Below are 18776 nucleotides of genomic sequence, written 5' to 3' on the forward strand. Positions count from 1 at the left end.
TTGTAAAAATATATTCCAATTGAAAAAATATATAAAGACAGAACAATAAGATCATATGGACAGCCATAAGTGTTTACATTTTGCTTTATATTTATTATTTTACTTATTTTTTGCCTGGTTTTGTATTTGTTTTGTATCATCCTGTGAGGTGTATATTACTTCTTTTGTTTTTTTTTGTTCGGTTTGTACATCATAAAGTTTTGCACTTCTTGTGTTTTTTTGTTTGTTTTCGTTATATTTGGATGCAATTGTTGGTTTATATGATATCATTAAGTAAGACTATGTATTATGTTGAAGGGGGCAGGAAAATATAAGACTTTTCTTCATCCTGCTCCTTCTCAGGCATTGGTGTGTAAATGTATAATTGAATAATTGAGGTATAATTGTCTATCGATCAAAGATGCACATCAATGAAGGAGATACATAAAAGTGAAATGAAATGAAATGAAATAAGACACGTCGGGGTGCCCCTGTGCTCAACAAAGAAATATTGCATCAAAAATCACCTCTGTCTGGAGCCAACGGGACGGGGGGTATGGGGGGGGGGGGGGGGGGGTGTCTCTCGCCGTGGAGTTTACAGTTACGGTAGCACAATTAGCCCCGAACGGGCTAACATCACCACTAACGTGTTACACGTTTGATTCGCCCAGCGACCCTCTGTCGGAGTATCAGCGCTGGGGTCCAGTGCACCACACTTTTGTATTGTCGCTCGGTCCTTCGGCGGAGTGCTCGTGTTCCCCGCCCGGACTGTTTACAATGGGGGCGGGATCGAGCAGGCGGGCGAGCGAGGGAGCCAGGGAGGGAGGGAGGAAGAGCGTGGGCGGGTGTCGTGGAAAAGCGGCAAAATGTTTCTCTGCTTGCATCACGCAAGTGACGTCAATGCATACTTGCCAACATTGAGACCTTCGTGTGTGGGGGGGTTGAGGTAGGCGGGGTTGGGGGTAGCGGGGGTGTTTTTGTAGCCAGGAAGCATTAGGGCTGCAAAGGATTCTGGGTATTTGTTCTGTTGTGTTCATGTTGTGTTTAGGTGCGGATGTTCTCCCGAAATGTGTTTGTCATTCTTGTTTGGTGTGGGTTCACAGTGTGGCGCATATTTGTAACAGTGTTAAAAAATAAATAAAATAAAATATGACCACCCTCAGTGTGACATGTATGGCAGTTCCTCAAGTATGTCTTGCAATAACTTGCGTGTGTCTGCAGAAGCCTCATACAACATGTGTCTGGGCCGGCACGCTGTCAGTATGGAGAAAAAGATGATGCGACAGTTTCTAGAGGACACTTAAGGCCGTGCCATCACGGCACGCCCTCACCACACCATGATTGGTAGATTCCTTCAGCTCCACACACAACGCTGTCAAGCGCCATTCATTTAAAACTCGCGGGCCGCACTAACATTAAACTTTCATATTAAGGTGGGGGCCGCAAAATAACGCGGGCCGCGTGTTTGAGACCCCTGTACTAGAGAGACTTATAATTGATGCTCCCAAAGAGGTTCAGTCACTTGCTGGGCGTCTTTTGGCGGTAGTTACACACCAGACCGGCTTACTTAACCTGCAGCTTTTGGGTTATTATGAGACAATTCGGTTTTTTTATCATGCCTGCGCAATAAGCTCCTGTTAGGGTTAACATGGCTCAGGCTCCACAATCCCTCTATTTATTGGAGCAAGCAGTCTATCTCCAACTCCAGCAAAATGCCCAATCATTGAGAAAATAGATTTATCTAATGTTCCCCCTAAGTACACTATATTGCTAAAAGTATTTGGCCACCCATCCAAATGATCAGAATCAGGTGTCCTAATCACTTGGCCCGGCCACAGGTGTATAAAATAAAGCACTTAGGCATAGAGACTGTTTCTACAAACATTTGTGAAAGAATGGGACGCTTTTAGGAGCTCAGTGATTTCCAGTGTGGAAATGTCATAGGATGATACCTGTGCAACGTATCTAGTCGTGAAATTTCCTCGCTCCTAAATATTCCAAAGTCAACTGTCGGCTTTATTATAAGAAAATGGAAGAGTTTGGGAACAACAGCAACTCAGCCACCAAGGGGTCGGCCACGTAAACTGACAGAGAGGGGTCAGCGGATGCTGAAGCGCACAGTGCAAAGAGTTGCTACAGAGCTCCAAACTTCATGTGACCTTCCAATTAGCCCACGTACAGTACGCAGAGGGCTTCATGGAATGGGTTCCCATGGCCGAGCAGCTGCATCCAAGCCAAACATCACCAAGTCCAATGCAAAGCGTGGGATGCAGTGGTGTAAAGCACGTCGCCACTGGACTCTATAGTGGAGACGCGTTCTCTGGAGTGATGACTCACGGTTTTCCATCTGGCAATCTGATGGACGAGTCTGGGTTTGGAGGTTGCCAGGAGAATAGTACACTTCGGACTGCATTGTGCCGAGTGTGAAACTTGGTGGAGGCGGTATAGCTCGGTTGGTAGAGCGGCCGTGCCAGCAACTTGAGGGTTGCAGGTTCGATCCCCGCTTCCGCCATCCTAGTCACTGCCGTTGTGTCCTTGGGCAAGACACTTTACCCACCTGCTCCCAGCGCCACCCACACTGGTTTAAATGTAACTTAGATATTGGGTTTCACTATGTAAAGCGCTTTGAGTCACTAGAGAAAAGCGCTATATAAATATAATTCACTTCACTTCACAGGAGGAATTATGATGTGGGGTTGTTTTTCAGGAGTTGGGCTTGGCCCCTTAGTTCCTGTGAAACGAACTTTGAATGCTCCAGGATACCAAAACATTTTGGACAATTCCATGCTCCCAACCTTGTGGGAACAGTTTGGAGCGGGCCCCTTCTTCTTCCAACATGACTGTGCACCAGTGCACAAAGCAAAGTCCATAAAGACCTGGATGACAGTCTGGTGTGGATGAATTTGACTGGCCTGCACAGAGTCCTGACCTGAACCCGATAGAACACCTTTGGGATGATCTAAAACGGAGACTGAGAGCCAGGCCTTCTCGACCAACATCAGTGTGTGACCTCACCCATGCGCTTCTCGAAGAATGGTCGAAAATTCCTATAAACACACTCCGCAACCTTGTGGACAGCCTTCCCAGAAAAGTTGAAGCTGTAATAGCTGCAAAAGGTGGACCGACATCATATTGAACCCTATGGGTTAGGAATGGGATGGCACTTCAAGTTCATATGGGAGTCAAGGCAGGTGGCCAAATACTTTTGGCAATATAGTTTATCATGAGTTACACCAGGTATTTAGCAAAGATAGAGCTCAATCACTCCCCCCTCATCGCCCATATGACTGCGCCATTAAGCTTCTTCCTGATGCATCCTTGCCCAATGCTAAATTATATAATGTGTCAACAACAGGCTCTTAAGGACTACATTCCTTCATCTCTTGCCGCTGGTCTTATCCGTCTCTCCTCAACTCCTGTTCGCCCATGTATTCATTATTACAGTCTTAATGACGTAACTGTAAAGAACAAGTATCCGCTTCTTCTTATGGATTCTGTATTTGCATCTGTTCATTTCACTACCTTTTTTTGACACTGGACGTCCGTAATGCATATAATTTGGTCAGGATTAACGAGGGGGACGAATGGAAGACCGCATTTAATACTCCATTAGGTCATTTGGAATATTTAGTGATTCCCTTTGGTCTCCCTAATGCCCCCGCAATGATGTGCTCAGAGACATGATAAATTGTTTTTGTTTTGTATACCTGGATGACATTCTGATTTTTTCCAGAAACCCTTGCGAACACGTCCAACATGTCCAGTTAGTACTACAGCGTCTTATGGACAACCGCTTATTCGTCAAAGCCGAGAAATGAGAGTTCCACTCTTCCTCGGTTTCTTTTTTGGGGTTCATAGTGGAGAAGTGCCAGATGAGACTGATCCTGCCAAGATCCAGGCAGTGGTCGACTGGCTTTCTGCTACATCAAGAAAGCATTTGCAGAGGTTTTTAGGCTTTGCTAACTTCTACAGGCAATTCATTCGCGACTTTAGTGTCAAAGCTCGACCTCTGACAAGGCTCACATCTACTAAGGTCCCTTTTGTATGGATCCCAGAGGCTGAGCGTGCTTGTTCACACCTTAAAGGCCTACTGAAACCCACTACTACCGACCACGCAGTCTGATAGTTTATATATCAATGATGAAATCTTAACATTGCAACACATGCCAATACAGCCGGGTTAGTTTACTAAAGTTTCAATTTTAAATTTCCCGCAAAATATCTGCTGAAAACGTCTTGGTATGATGACGCTGCGGATGTGACGTCATGAGTTAGACAGGACATTTTAGTTCAGCACCGTGGCCAGCTTAAAGTTGTCAGTTTTCATCGCAAAATTCCACATGATTCTGGACATCTGTGTTGGCGAATCTGTTGCAATTTGTTCATTGCATTATGGAGAAAGAAGCCGAGCAAGCAAAGAAGAAAGTTGTCGGTGCGAAGCGGAGTATTTTGCAAGGGAAGTCAGCAACACAACACAGCCGGTGTTTCATTGTTTACATTCCCGAAAGATGCAGTCAAGATCGAAGAACTCGGACAACAGAGACTCTTACCAGGAGGACTTTGACTTCGATACACAGACGCCTGTAGAGAACTGGGACAACAAAGACTCTTACCAGGATTACTTTGATTTGGATACACAGACGCAAACGTGGTACCGTGAGTATGCAGCTGCGCTTCCAAACATTTGATCGCTTGCCCGTACGTGCGTGTCACGTACGTAACTTTGGGTAAATATATAAGCTTTATGAACCTTGGGTTAGGTGAACGGTCCTTTGGGCTGAGTGATTGTGTGTGTTGTGCAGGTGTTTGAATTGTATTGGCGGGTTATATGGACGGGAGCTAGGAGCTAGAAGCTAGCATAACAAACACCTAGGTGTTTGTTATGCGGGATTAATTTGTGGCATATTAAATATAAGCCTGGTTGTGTTGTGGCTAATAGAGTATATATATGTCTTGTGTTTATTTACTGTTGTAGTCATTCCCAGCTGAATATCAGGTCCCACCCGCCTCTCACAGCATCTTCCCTATCTGAATCGCTTCCACTCCCCACTAGTCCTTCACTTGCACTTTCCTTATCCACAAATCTTTCATCCTCGCTCAAATTAATGGGGAAATCGTCGCTTTCTCGGTCCGAATCGCTCTCACTTCTGGCCGCCATCACTGTAAACAATAGGGAACTTTGCGGAAATGTTCAACTGACTACGTCACGCTACTTCCGGTAGGGGCAAGGCTTTTTTTTGTCATATACCAAAAGTTGCGATCTTTATTGTCGTTTTTCTCTACTAAATCCTTTCAGCAAAAATATGGCAATATCGCGAAATGATCAAGTATGACACATAGAATAGATCTGCTATCCCTGTTTAAATAAAAACATTTCATTTCAGTAGGCCTTTAAAAGTTTACTACTAATGTGCCTGTTCTTATACATCCTAAACCTGCTCTCTGTTGAGGTGGACAAATCAGATTCAGAAGTGGGAGCTCTCCAGTCGCCAAAAGCTCCACATGCGTTCTTCGTGAGTCGGCACACACCTGCAGAGGGTAGCTATGATGTGGGAAACAGGAACCTACTGGCCATTGTTCCGGCGCTGCAGGAGTGGAGGCATTGGCTGGAGGGCGCACCTCTTTCGTTCCACGGACCACAATAACCTGACCTACGTAAGATCTGCTCTAAGACTCAATTCTGGTGAAACACGTTGGTTCCTGTTCCTGACCCCTTTTGATTTCACTGTCACTGACAGACGTGGATCCCGCAATGTTAAGCCTGACGCCCTTTCCAGGCTCCCCAATGATGACTCAGTTCCAGAACCTGTGGCCCGGGTGGTGGGGGCTCTCCAGTGAGAGGTGGAGAGAAGGGTGTCGGATGCTGCTGCAGGGACACAGATACCTAAAGAGTGGCAAGTTCTCCCATCTCAACTGAGGTTGGAGGTTCTGCAGGGTGGCCATGAATCCAGAATAGCTTACCACCCAGGAATCAGATGTACGCAGTTTGTCATATCCCAAAGATTCTTGTGGCCTTCGATGACTGCTGACGCCAACCACGCTGGTTTAAATGTAACTTAAATTATGTAGATAATGGGTTTCAGTATGTGAAGTGCTTTGAGTCTCCAGAGAAAAGCGCTAAATAAATATAATTCCCTTCACCTCTGTCACCGGCGTTTTTTGTTGTGCTTTTTTGCCACTCTTTTAAGTAAATATCTAGTTGTTGTATTTTTCATCTCAGTCTCTGCTTTGGGGTTGTACGCCTGGCTAACCGCCAATCGTAACGCCAAATACTGTCTAGTAAGTTGCAAGGGTCATCAGCCATTTTGGTTTTTAGGTCCCATTTATGGGGGGCTTTAGGGGAGTTACAATTGTGTTTGTTTTTTGTATAATATTCTAAAAAGGGATGTGTTTATTTTGTCTTAAAAACGTGTCGTGGGCCAATTAAAAAAAAAAAAAGGCCGCACTTTAGACACACCTGTTCTAAGACATAGGCAGAGGAAGTAGTTCTTTACCACATCAAAAACTGTAAGTTCATCACTGGGTGATAAAATTTTAACAAGAAATGGGCAACAAATTGTCTTAGTATCTTCTTTGAAATATTTAGGATTTTTAATTGATGACCACTTGAGTTTTAAGGAGCACATTCACTATGTTGTAATAAAACTGAAACTTTTACTGGGATTTTATTATAGAAACAAGTCTTGCTTTTCTTTACTGTAAAACAGAAATTGGTGGGAACAACCTTTTTACCTGTTATTGACTATGGAGATGTGTTGTACATGAATGCTACTGCTGGTTGTCTCCACAAGCTGGATAGTGTGTACCACGGTGCACTGAGATTCATCACCAACTGCGCTCCCCTTACTCACCATTGTGTGTTATACTCAATGGTTAACTGGACATCTTTATGTGCTCGACGCCTCAATCATTGGTATGTGTTCATCTACAAAACCATTCTGGGTATCACTCCATCTTATCTATCTTGTCTTTTAACAAAGAAACAAGGAAGTCACAATCTTCGTTCAATGAATGTTCTGCAATTTGTCGTCCCCAAAGTAAGAACTGAACTGGGCAAGAAAGCATTTAGGTTTTCAGCACCGAAGGCTTGGAATAACCTACAATCGAATCTTCAACTTCAAACCCGTGTTACATTAAATTAGTTTAAAGCAGTGGTTCTTAACCTTGTTGGAGGTACCGAACCCCACCAGTTTCATATGCACATTCACCGAACCTTTCTTTAAAGGCCTACTGAAACCCACTACTACCGACCACGCAGTCTGATAGTTTATATATCAATGATGAAATCTTAACATTGCAACACATGCCAATACGGCCGGGTTAACTTATAAAGTGCAATTTTAAATTTCCCGCCACACTTCCGGTTGAAAAAGCCTTCGAAGGATGACGTATGCGCGTGACGTAGCCCGAGGAACAGAGGTATGCCTTCTCCATTGAATACAATACAAAAAAGCTCTGTTTTCATTTCATAATTCCACAGTATTCTGGACATCTGTTTTGGTGAATCTTTTGCAATTTGTTTAATGAACAATGGAGGCTGCAAAGAAGAACGTTGTAGGTGGCTGTAGCAACACAAGGACCACTTACTCGGATAGCAGACGCCTAGCCGATGCTAGCAGACGCCTAGCCGATGCTAGCAGACGCCTAGCCGATGCTAGCAGACCCACCGCACGGATGATCTGGTGAAGTCCTTCGTCGCGCCGTCAATCGCTGGAACGCAGGTGAGCACGGGTGTTGCTGAGCAAAGCAGATGAGGGCTGGCTGGCGTAGGTGGAGCGCTAATGTTTTTATCATAGCTCTGTGAGCTCCGGTTGCTAAGTTAGCCTTAGCGTCGTTAGCAACAGCATTGTTAAGCTTTGCCAGGCTGAGATCTATTAACCGTGTAGTTACATGTACATGGTTTAATAGTATTGTCGATCTTCTGTCTATCCTTCCAGTCAGGGATTTATTTATTTTGTTTCTATCTGCATTTGAGAAAGATGCTATCACGTTAGCTCATGCTAAAGATGCTAAAGAGCTTCGTCGATGTATTGTCGTGGAGATAAAAGGCACTGTAATGTCCATTTCGCGTTCTCGACTCTCATTTTCAAGAGGATATAGTATCCGAGGTGGTTTAAAATACAAATCCGTGATCCACAATAGAAAAAGGAGAGCGTGTGGAATCCAATGAGCCAGCTTGTACCTAAGTTACGGTCAGAGCGAAAAAAAATATGTATTTCACTGCATTCTAGTCCGTCACTCTAACGTTCCTCGTCCACGAATCTTTCATCCTCGCTCAAATTAATGGGGTAATCGTCACGTTCACGGTCCGAATAGCTTTAGCTGCGTTGAAAACAATAGGAAAATATGAGGGAGTGAACAACTGACAACGTCACGCTACTTCCGGTAGGGGGAAGGTTTTTTTTTTATCAGAGACCAAAAGTTGCAAACTTTATCGACGTTGTTCTATACTAAATCCTTTCAGCAAAAATATGGCAATATCGCAAAATGATCAAGTATGACACATAGAATGGATCTGCTATCCACGTTTAAATAAAAAATATTAATTTCAGAATGCCTTTAATGAAACATAAAATATTTTAGTTTTTTTGGTTCAAATTCAAGACAAAGTTATATGTTTTTTTTACTAGTGCACAAAACGAACCGTGCACGAACATCACCTTGTTCAAAGAACAAAACCAACACAGTGCATGAACTCACAACAAATTACACACTTGCAAATCCGATGGAAAATTAGAGGGAACATTATTTGGGGGTATCCATAATACTAAGCCTTAGACTTCCTTTTTATTGTCATTCAAATGTTAACTTTACAGTACAGATACGCCGATAGGGAGAAGTTTTTATTTACACGATTGATTGATTGAATGAAACTTGTATTAGTAGATTGCACAGTACAGTACATATTCCGTAAAATTGACCACTAAATATTAACACCCGAATAAGTTTTTCAACTTGTTTAATTAAGTCGGGGTCCACGTTAATCAATTAATGAGTCTGGTGTGTCTTGACCGCTGCGGTGGAGGCTCTGCCAAACCCCTGAGGCCGACTCACCGAACCCCTAGGGTTCGATCGAACCCAGGTTAAGAACCACTGGTTTAAAGCTTCTGTGAAAGGATTGCAGTCTAACTTGTCTGTATGCACATGTGTTATGTGAGCAAGTTTTAATGTTGTAAATTTGATGTTTTATGTGTTGTTCACTGTTTTTAATGTAACCTTGCTGCTGCCCTCTTGGCCAGGTCTCCCTTGGAAAAGAGATCTTTGATCTCAATGGGATTTTACCTGGTTAAATAAAGGCTAAAAAAAAAAAAAAAAAGGATTGAGAGTGGTCCTATGTACCGTAATTTCCGGACTATAAGCCGCTACTTTTTCCCCTCGTTCTGGTCCCTGCGGCTTATACAACGGTGCGGCTTATATACGGCCTGTTCTTCTCCGACACCGACGAAGAGGATTTCGGTGGTTTTAGTACGCAGGAGGAAGACGATGACACAATGATTAAAGACTGACTTTTCATATACCGGTAGGCTGGTTATTTTGATAACGTACAGGCGAGCACTTTGTATTACTTTGCACCGTTGTATTATTTGTACTCTGCACGAATGCTGTTCGCCATGTCAAAGCTGTGAAAGTTTGATTGAATGATTGAAAGATTTATTGTTAATAAATGGGACGCTTTGCGTTCCCAAACAGTCATCTCTGTCCCGACAATCCCCTCCGTGGTAGCAGGAACCCCTATATACTACGGTAATTACACATCAAAACCCTGCGGCTTATAGTCGGGTGCGGCTTATATATGGAGCAATCTGTATTTTCCCCTAAATTTAGCTGGTGCGGCTTATAGTCAGGTGCGGCTTATAGTCCGGAAATTACGGTAACTTAGCCATCAAGTCTCATACAAAAGGTTTATAGTATGCCAGTAAATTATATATATATTTTTAATTCTGGGTAACATGGAGTAACTACATTTCTAAATTGTGTCTTGAGCTGAACAAGATCGTGATTTATTCGTTAAAATAATCGAGATTACAAATGAGTGGGTGAACTCCATTTTTAAGAATTTAATGGTGATGAAATACAGACAATTAAAGCATTCTTTAGAATATAGGTAAATCATAGTCATCATATCTGCAAAAACAGCTTTGTATAGTTTTGTATAAGATGTGAGTCTTTTGCCCCCTCCAATGACTTAAATAGAATACAAAATCTATATTGGATCCAGGATCATGTCAGTCAACTCTTGAGGTCAAAGTAGGTCAAAATAGATTGTTTAAAATGAAGAAAAAATACAGCAAAGTCAACTAACCTGCAGAGCTTGTACAGTTTCTCTCCGGAGGACGAAAGGGATGCTGGGAAGTTTGGGGGTGATAAGACAATACATGGGGAGGACTAAGCATCCTGAAGTTGGGGCAAGGTATGTTGTGGGTGCTCTAGCCTTTAGGAGAAGTGTACTGGCGCAGGAGAGAAGAGATGGCGGCGGAATCGGTGACTTCCTCTGGAAGTGAGCCCTCAAGGTCTTTGATGGATGGGTCTGCCCCTGCGTTCAGAAGCAGCTCAACGATGTCGCCGAACTCACACGCCGATGCTACATGAAAAAGAAAGGTCGAACAACGTTTAATCGTATGTTTGTTAGCAGCATTACAATGAACAAAGGTGTTCCACAGGGCAGTATGCTAGGTCTCTTGCTGTTAGCACTGCTAACACTTGACTGGACTTATTTGTGCCTGTTTGTCCATCTGTTTGTTAGTAGCAGGCTACTTCCTGGTTCATGCAGGATGACCAACAGACAGGGGTGGAACAAAGTGTACCTTCGGTACTATAAAGTCCGCCTGTGTGGGATAGATATTTCTGGCTCCATCCTTTATAATAGAGATGTGATGTACAAACCCCGTTTCCATATGAGTTGGGAAATTGTGTTAGATGTAAATATAAACGGAATACAATGATTTGCAAATCCTTTTCAACCCATATTCAATTGAATGCACTTCAAAGACAAGATATTTGATGTTCAAACTCATAAACTTTTTTTTTTTTTGCAAATAATAATTAACTTAGAATTTCATGGCTGCAACACATGCCAAAGTAGTTGGGAAAGGGCATGTTCACCACTGTGTTACATGGCCTTTCCTTTTAACAACACTCACTAAACGTTTGGGAACTGAGGAGACACATTTTTTAAGCTTCTCAGGTGGAATTATTTCCCATTCTTGCTTGATGTACAGCTTAAGTTGTTCAACAGTCCGGGGGTCTCCGTTGTGGTATTTTAGGCTTCATAATGCGCCACACATTTTCAATGGGAGACAGGTCTGGACTACAGGCAGGCCAGTCTAGTACCCGCACTCTTTTACTATGAAGCCACGTTGATGTAACACGTTGGCATTGTCTTGCTGAAATAAGCAGGGGCGTCCATGGTAACATTGCTTGGATGGCAACATATGTTGCTCCAAAACCTGTATGTACCTTTCAGCATTAATGGCGCCTTCACAGATGTGTAAGTTACCCATGTCTTGGGCACTAATACACCCCCATACCATCACAGATGCTGGCTTTTCAACTTTGCGCCTAGAACAATCCGGATGGTTCTTTTCCTCTTTGGTCCGGAGGACACGACGTCCACAGTTTCCAAAAACAATTTGAAATGTGGACTCGTCAGACCACAGAACACTTTTCCACTTTGTATCAGTCCATCTTAGATGAGCTTAGGCCCAACGAAGCCGACAACGTTTCTGGGTGTTGTTGATAAACGGTTTTCGCCTTGTATAGGAGAGTTTTAACTTGCACGTACAGATGTAGTGACCAACTGTAGTTACTGACAGTGGGTTTCTGAAGTGTTCCTGAGCCCATGTGGTGATATCCTTTACACACTGATGTCGCTTGTTGATGCAGTACAGCCTGAGGGATCGAAGGTCACGGCTTAGCTGCTTACGTGCAGCGATTTCTCCAGATTCTCTGAACCCTTTGATGATATTACGGAGCGTAGATGGTGAAACCCCTAAATTCCTTGCAAAGCAGGTTGAGAAACATTTTTCTTAAACTGTTCAACAATTTGCTCACGCATTTGTTGACAAAGTGGTGACCCTCGCCCCATCCTTGTTTGTGAATGACTGAGCATTACATGGAATCTACTTTTATACCCAATCATGGCACCCACCTGTTCCCAATTTGCCTGTTCAACTGTGGGATGTTCCAAATAAGTGTTTGATGAGCTTTCCTCAACTTTATCAGTATTTATTGCCACCTTTCTCAACTTCTTTGTCACGTGTTGTTGGCATCAAATTCTAAAGTTAATGATTATTTGCACAAAAAAAAAAGTTTATCAGTTTGAACATCAAATATGTTGTCTTTGTAGCATATTAAACTGAATATGGGTTGAAAATGATTTACAAATCGTTGTATTCCGTTTATATTTACATCTAACACAATTTCCCAACTCATATGGAAACGGGGTTTGTAATACAAAACCCAAAACCAGTGAAGTTGGCATGTTGTGTAAATCGTAAATAAAAACAGAATACAATGATTTGCAAATCCTTTTCAACCTATATTCAATTGAATGGACTGCAAAGACAAAATACTTAACGTTCGAACCGGTAAACTTTGTTATTTTTTGCAAATATTAGCTCATTTGGAATTTGACGCCTGCAACATGTTTCAAAAAACTGGCACAAGTATCTAAAAAGACTGAGAAAGTTGAGGAATGCTCATTAAACAATTATTTGGAACATCCCACAGCTGAACAGGCTAATTGGGAACAGGTGGGTGCCATGATTGGGTATAAAAGCAGCTTACATGAAATGCTCAGTCATTCACAAACAAGGATGGGGCGAGGGTCACCACTTTGTGAACAAATGTATGAGCAACAGTTTGAGAACAACATTTCTGAACAAACTCTTGCAAGGAATTTAGGGATTTCACTATCTACGGGCCGTAATATCATCAAAATGTTTAGAGAATCTGGAGAAATCACTGCACGTAAGCGGCAATGCCCGTGACCTTGGATCTCTCAGGCGGTACTGCATCAAAAGGCGACATCATTGTATAAAGGATATCACCACATGGCCTCAGGAACACTTCAGAAAACCACTGTCAGTAACTACAGTTCGTCGCTACATCTGCAAGTGCAAGTTAACAAGTAAAAACTCTACTATGAGAGCGAAAGCCATTTATCAACAACACCCACAAACGCCGCCGGCTACGCTGGCCCCGAGCTCATCCAAGATGGACTAATGGAAAGTGGAAAAGTGGTCTGACGAGTCCACATTTCAAAGTGTCTTTGGAAACTGTGGACGTTGTGTCCTCTGGACCAAAGAGGAAAAGAACCATCCGGATTGTTATAGGCACAAAGTTCACAAGCCAGCATCTGTGATGGTATGGGGGTGTATTAGTGCCCAAGGCATGGGTAACTTACACATCTGTGAAGGCACCATTAATGCTGAAAGGTACATACAGGTTTTGGAACAAAATATGTTGCCATCCAAGCAACGTCTTTTTCATGGACGCCCCTGCTTATTTCAGCAAGACAATGCCAATCTACATTCTGCACTTGTTACAACAGCGTGGCTTCGTAGTAAAAGACTGCGGGTACTAGACTGGCCTGCCTGTAGTCCAGACCTGTCTCCCATTGAAAATGTGTGGCGCAATATGAAGCGTAAAATACCACAACGGAGACCCCGGACTGTTGAACAACTTAAAGGCCTACTGAAATGAATTTCTTTTATTCAAACGGCGATAGCAGATCCATTCTATGTGTCATACTTGATAATTTCGCGATATTGCCATATTTTTGCTGAAAGGATTTAGTAGAGAACATTGACGATAAAGTTCGCAACTTTTGGTCGCTGATAAAAAAAGCCTTGCCTGTACCGGAAGTAGCGTGACGTCAAAGGTTGAAAGGCTCCTCACATTTCCCCATTGTTTTCAATGCAGCGAGAGCGATTCGGACCGAGAAAGCGACGATTACCCCATTAATTTGAGCCAGGATGAAAGATTCGTGGATGAGGAACGTGAGAGTGAAGGACTAGAGTGCAGTGCAGGACGCATCTTTTTTCGCTCTGACCGTAACTTAGGTACAAGCTGGCTCATTGGATTCGACACTCTTTCCTTTTTCTATTGTGGATCACGGATTTGTATTTTAAACCACCTCGGATACTATATCCTCTTGAAAATGAGAGTCGAGAACGCGAAATGGACATTCACAGTGACTTTTATCTCCACGACAATACATCGGCGAAACACTTTAGCTACGGAGATAGCATCGTGATAGCATCGTGCTTAACTGCATATAGAAACAAAATAAATAAGCCCCTGACTGGAAGGATAGACAGAAAATCAACAATACTATTAAACCATGGACATGTAAATACACGGTTAATGCTTTCCAGCTTGGCGAAGCTTAACAATGCTGTTGCTAACGACGCCATTGAAGCTAACTTAGCAACGGGACCTCACAGAGCTATGCTAAAAACATTAGCTTTCCACCTACGCCAGCCAGCCCTCATCTGCTCATCAACACCCGTGCTCACCTACGTTCCAGCGATTGACCGTGCGACGAAGGACTTCACCCGCGCGTCTGCTATCCAAGTCAAAGTCCTCCTGGTTGTGTTGCTAGAGCCAGCCGCTAATACGCCGATCCCACCTACAACTTTCTTCTTTGCAGTCTTCCTTGTTCATTAAACAAATTGCAAAAGATTCACCAACACAGATGTCCAGAATACTGTGGAATTTTGAGATGAAAACAGAGCTTTTTGTATTGGATTCAATGTGTCCGCATACTTCCGTTTCAACGATTGACGTCACGCGCATACGTCATCATATATAGACGTTTTCAACCGGAAGTTTAGCGGGAAATTTAAAATTGCACTTTATAAGTTAACCCGGCCGTATTGGCATGTGTTGCAATGTTAAGATTTCATCATTGATATATAAACTATCAGACTGCGTGGTCGGTAGTAGTGGGTTTCAGTAGGCCTTTAAGCTGTACATCAAGCAAGAATGGGACATAATTCCACCTGCAAAGCTTCAAAAATTGGTCTCCTCAGTTCCCAATCGTTTACTGAGTGTTGTTAAAATGAAAGGCCATGTAACACAGTGGTAAAAATGCCCCTGTGCCCACTTTTTTGCAATGTGTTGCTGCCAATAAATTCTAAGTTAATGATTATTCGGCAAAAAAATTACGTTTCTAAGTTCGAACATTAAATATCTTGTCTTTGCAGTCTATTCAATTGAATACAAGTTAAAAAAGGATTTGTAAATAATTGTATTCTGTTTTTATTTACGATTTACACAACATGCCAACGTCATTGGTTTTGGGTTTTGTACATACAGCATTGTACAGCTTAGTTGAAACTTGGCTCATTAGTGTCTGCTACTTTAATTCACATGTGCTTGTACAGTTCATGAAAATCCCATCTGCAGGCCTGCTGCCATTCTCCTCTCGGACCTCTGCTTCTCTCCAACACTTCATGTCTGCCCCCGTGGCAATTTGTGCCCCCACTAAAAGGGTCTTCTCTCATCCTCTAAAGCAGTAGGGGGAGGACGGGGAGGCTTGCACCTTCTTAACCTAGTTAGTGGATCTCTGTGTTGTCGATGCACCTCTCGCTCACAGTGGTATCTCGCCGGCCCCCTCCTCTTGCGCTCGCCTTGTGAGTGCTCCTCTCTGTCGGCGTCCATCACTTGCTGCTTTTAAACTACGTGCTCTACCACAATCGCTGATGTCAGCAGCAGCAGTGATTGACAGCCATGCCTCTTAACCTGCAGGATGGCGGGCAGTGTATGCTAGATGTGATGATACATCTGAAATTCATGCGCGTTCCTGTGCTCAAGTCAGGTGTAGAGTGTTTTAGCCATGGCGGCGCGTGCTGCACGTGGCCGGCGTCTCGCCCAAGCCTGGACACTAGGAAAAAAAAAAAGTGGGCGGCCCTCAAGGGAGCCATAGAGGAGGAGAACAATTTATGGTGAGCAGTAAACCCTCAATTAATCACTTGCCAGCCGCCGTGGCCCTGTGCAAAGAGTGCTGGAAATGAATTTTCATTCTCTGCTATTTGTCTCTCCCGAGTTCATTGCTTATGTTTATTAGTCATCTTTTATGCGCCACCTTCCTCTGTTTGTCGGTGCATGTGCCAGGGAGTGACGCAACCTGTTTAACACTTCTACCAAACTGCTGAGAAGGGAGTGTGGTGGGACAGATGGTGCAGCCACACACACACAGGTTGAGAAGGACAAGGGAACCGCCCCTCAGGGACGGTGTGTTGGGGCACGAGAGGGTCAGCGGGAGTCTGAGGACCACTGATGATTTCCTCGGGGAGGCCTGGCGATTATTACCAGACCTACACTCTCATAGAGAACAAAAACAGCAAGGAATCCACACATGCATATACACAAACATACCAGGACAGGCACCCCATAGAAAGCAATGGGAAGGTCTCAGGGTGGACAACACGTACGGGAAGGAGCAATCAAAACATGAATGCATTAAAAAGTTGTCAACTAAAGGAGACACTTACAAATAGAAAGTAGCCTTCTTACCATAATGTAGCGCCGTTTGTCCTTCATTATCCTGTGAAAGGCAAAGACAATGTTCAACAGACTTACGAGCGAGGAATAAATCAGCAGTGAAGATGATAGAAATATTTGCAGCCAGAGATTTCAATTCACCTGTTAGCATACCAATTAGTCACTACTTGTTGGCTGTGAACGGCTTTGTTTTCATTGGCCCATGGGGAGATTATGACCAAATGAGGTATTGATTTGGGACACATGTGACTCAAACATGATCATGATCTGTCAGCCTGTTTTGATTGCTTTTTAAAATACAGTTCATTTATGTAGGGATCCTATGGATCGACTAAATTCCCTTGATCAGCAATGTAAAAATGAACATTTATTAAAAAATTTTTTTTAATATTTTAAATTCCAGAATCTCTCTCTGAATGTTTTGAAATTCTATTTTGATATCAGATTCATATTAAGCAGTATAATGCTGCCTGAATGGATTGGCCCTAATGTAATCATGATGATGACACGTTCTAGCTATGTCCTGCGAATTTGACGACGACAAACATCCTAAACTCAATGTCGTGTCTTTGCCCGTGAGATATAGCAATACATGCTACAGTGATTAAATCGATACAATTTATTTTTACAAAATCGTTTTTGTTGTCGCTTACAAACTCAGGAAATATGTCCCAGGACATACACTACCGTTCAAAAGTTTGGGGTCACCCAAATAATTTTGTGGAATAGCCTTCATTTGTAAGAACAAGAATAGACTGTCGAATTTCAGATGAAAGTTCTCTTTTTCTGGCCATTTTGAGCGTTTAATTGACCCCACAAATGTGATGCTCCAGAAACTCAATCTGCTCAAAGGAAGGTCAGTTTTGTAGCTTCTGTAACGAGCTAAACTGTTTTCAGATGTGTGAACATGATTGCACAAGGGTTTTCTAATCATCAATTAGCCTTCTGAGCCAATGAGCAAACACATTGTACCATTAGAACACTGGAGTGATAGTTGCTGGAAATGGGCCTCTATACACCTATGTAGATATTGCACCAAAAACCAGACATTTGCAGCTAGAAAAGTCATTTACCACATTAGCAATGTATAGAGTGTATTTCTTTAAAGTTAAGACTAGTTTAAAGTTATCTTCATTGAAAAGTACAGTGCTTTTCCTTAAAAAATAAGGACATTTCAATGTGACCCCAAACTTTTTAACGGTAGTGTAGGAGAACTGGCAAAAACCAAAAGGGTCAGAGAATAGTTGTTTTTGCATATGTTAAGTTATGTTGTTGCAACATCGGACTTTATTTTTCTCAAAATATTTTATGCGATAAAAAGACATGAGTAAACAATGCAAGTATTTGATAATGTTACACCGCTATACTGTGTTTTTGTCTGATTATAATTGTGATGAAAAATGGAAAAACTACTTAGTATTAAATGATTAATGATGCGTGTATTGTACTATTGCCCCAAACTTATGCAAAGCAGCAAAACAACAGAAGTGTAGATGGAGCCGTGACACAGTAAAACGTAAATTAAATCAACAATAAATTGAGTAATCATTTTGAGAAAATAACGCAACCAGAATTAACGCATATGTCAGCATCACAACTAGTAACCTTTGTAACCCATTTTAAAATTCTTATATTATCATTTACATGCCAAATAATATATAGTGATATACAGTACAGGCCAAAAGTTTGGACACACTTTCTCATTCAATGCATTTTCTTTATTTTCATGACTTATTGTAGATTGTCACTGAAGGCATCACAACTATAAATGAACACATGTGGAGTTATGTACTAAGGTGAAATAACTGCAAAGATGTTTTATATTCTAGTTTCTTCAACATAGCCACCCTTTGCTCTGATTACTTTTTCGCACACTCTTGGCATTCTCTCGATGAGCTTCAAGAGTTAGTCATCTGAATGGGTTTTCACTTCACAGGTGTCATAGTTTTGATGCCTTCAGTGACAATCTACAATGTAAATAATCATGAAAATAAAGAAAACACATTGAAATGAGAAGGTGTGTCCAAACTTTTGGCCTGTACTGTATATATTTGGTTTGTAAGAAACTTCAATATACACTACCGTTCAAAAGTTTGGGGTCACATTGAAATGTCCTTATTTTTGAAGGAAAAGCACTGTACTTTTCAATGAAGATAACTTTAAACTAGTCTTAACTTTAAAGAAATACACTCTATACATTGCTAATGTGGTAAATGACCATTCTAGCTGCAAATGTCTGGTTTTTGGTGCAATATCTACATAGATTTATAGAGGCCCATTTCCAGCAA

The 18776-nt window shown here is 42.3% G+C and overlaps 1 protein-coding gene across 1 annotated transcript in view; it reads right to left on the bottom strand.

Moving 5' to 3' along the window:
• Nucleotides 1-10013: 10013 nt before the first annotated feature.
• Nucleotides 10014-18776, bottom strand: part of acbd6 (acyl-CoA binding domain containing 6) — a 110484-nt gene continuing 101721 nt past the window's right edge. Inside the window, exons 7-8 of the mRNA XM_062039546.1 lie at nucleotides 16501-16531; nucleotides 10014-10561 (exon numbers count right to left, since the gene is read on the bottom strand). Coding sequence (XP_061895530.1) covers nucleotides 10407-10561; nucleotides 16501-16531 — 186 coding nt within the window. The 3' untranslated portion in view covers nucleotides 10014-10406. The remainder of the gene's footprint in view (nucleotides 10562-16500; nucleotides 16532-18776) is intronic.

The sequence above is a fragment of the Entelurus aequoreus genome, linkage group LG27 (genome assembly GCF_033978785.1).
Source record: "Entelurus aequoreus isolate RoL-2023_Sb linkage group LG27, RoL_Eaeq_v1.1, whole genome shotgun sequence".
Taxonomy (NCBI): domain Eukaryota; kingdom Metazoa; phylum Chordata; class Actinopteri; order Syngnathiformes; family Syngnathidae; genus Entelurus; species Entelurus aequoreus.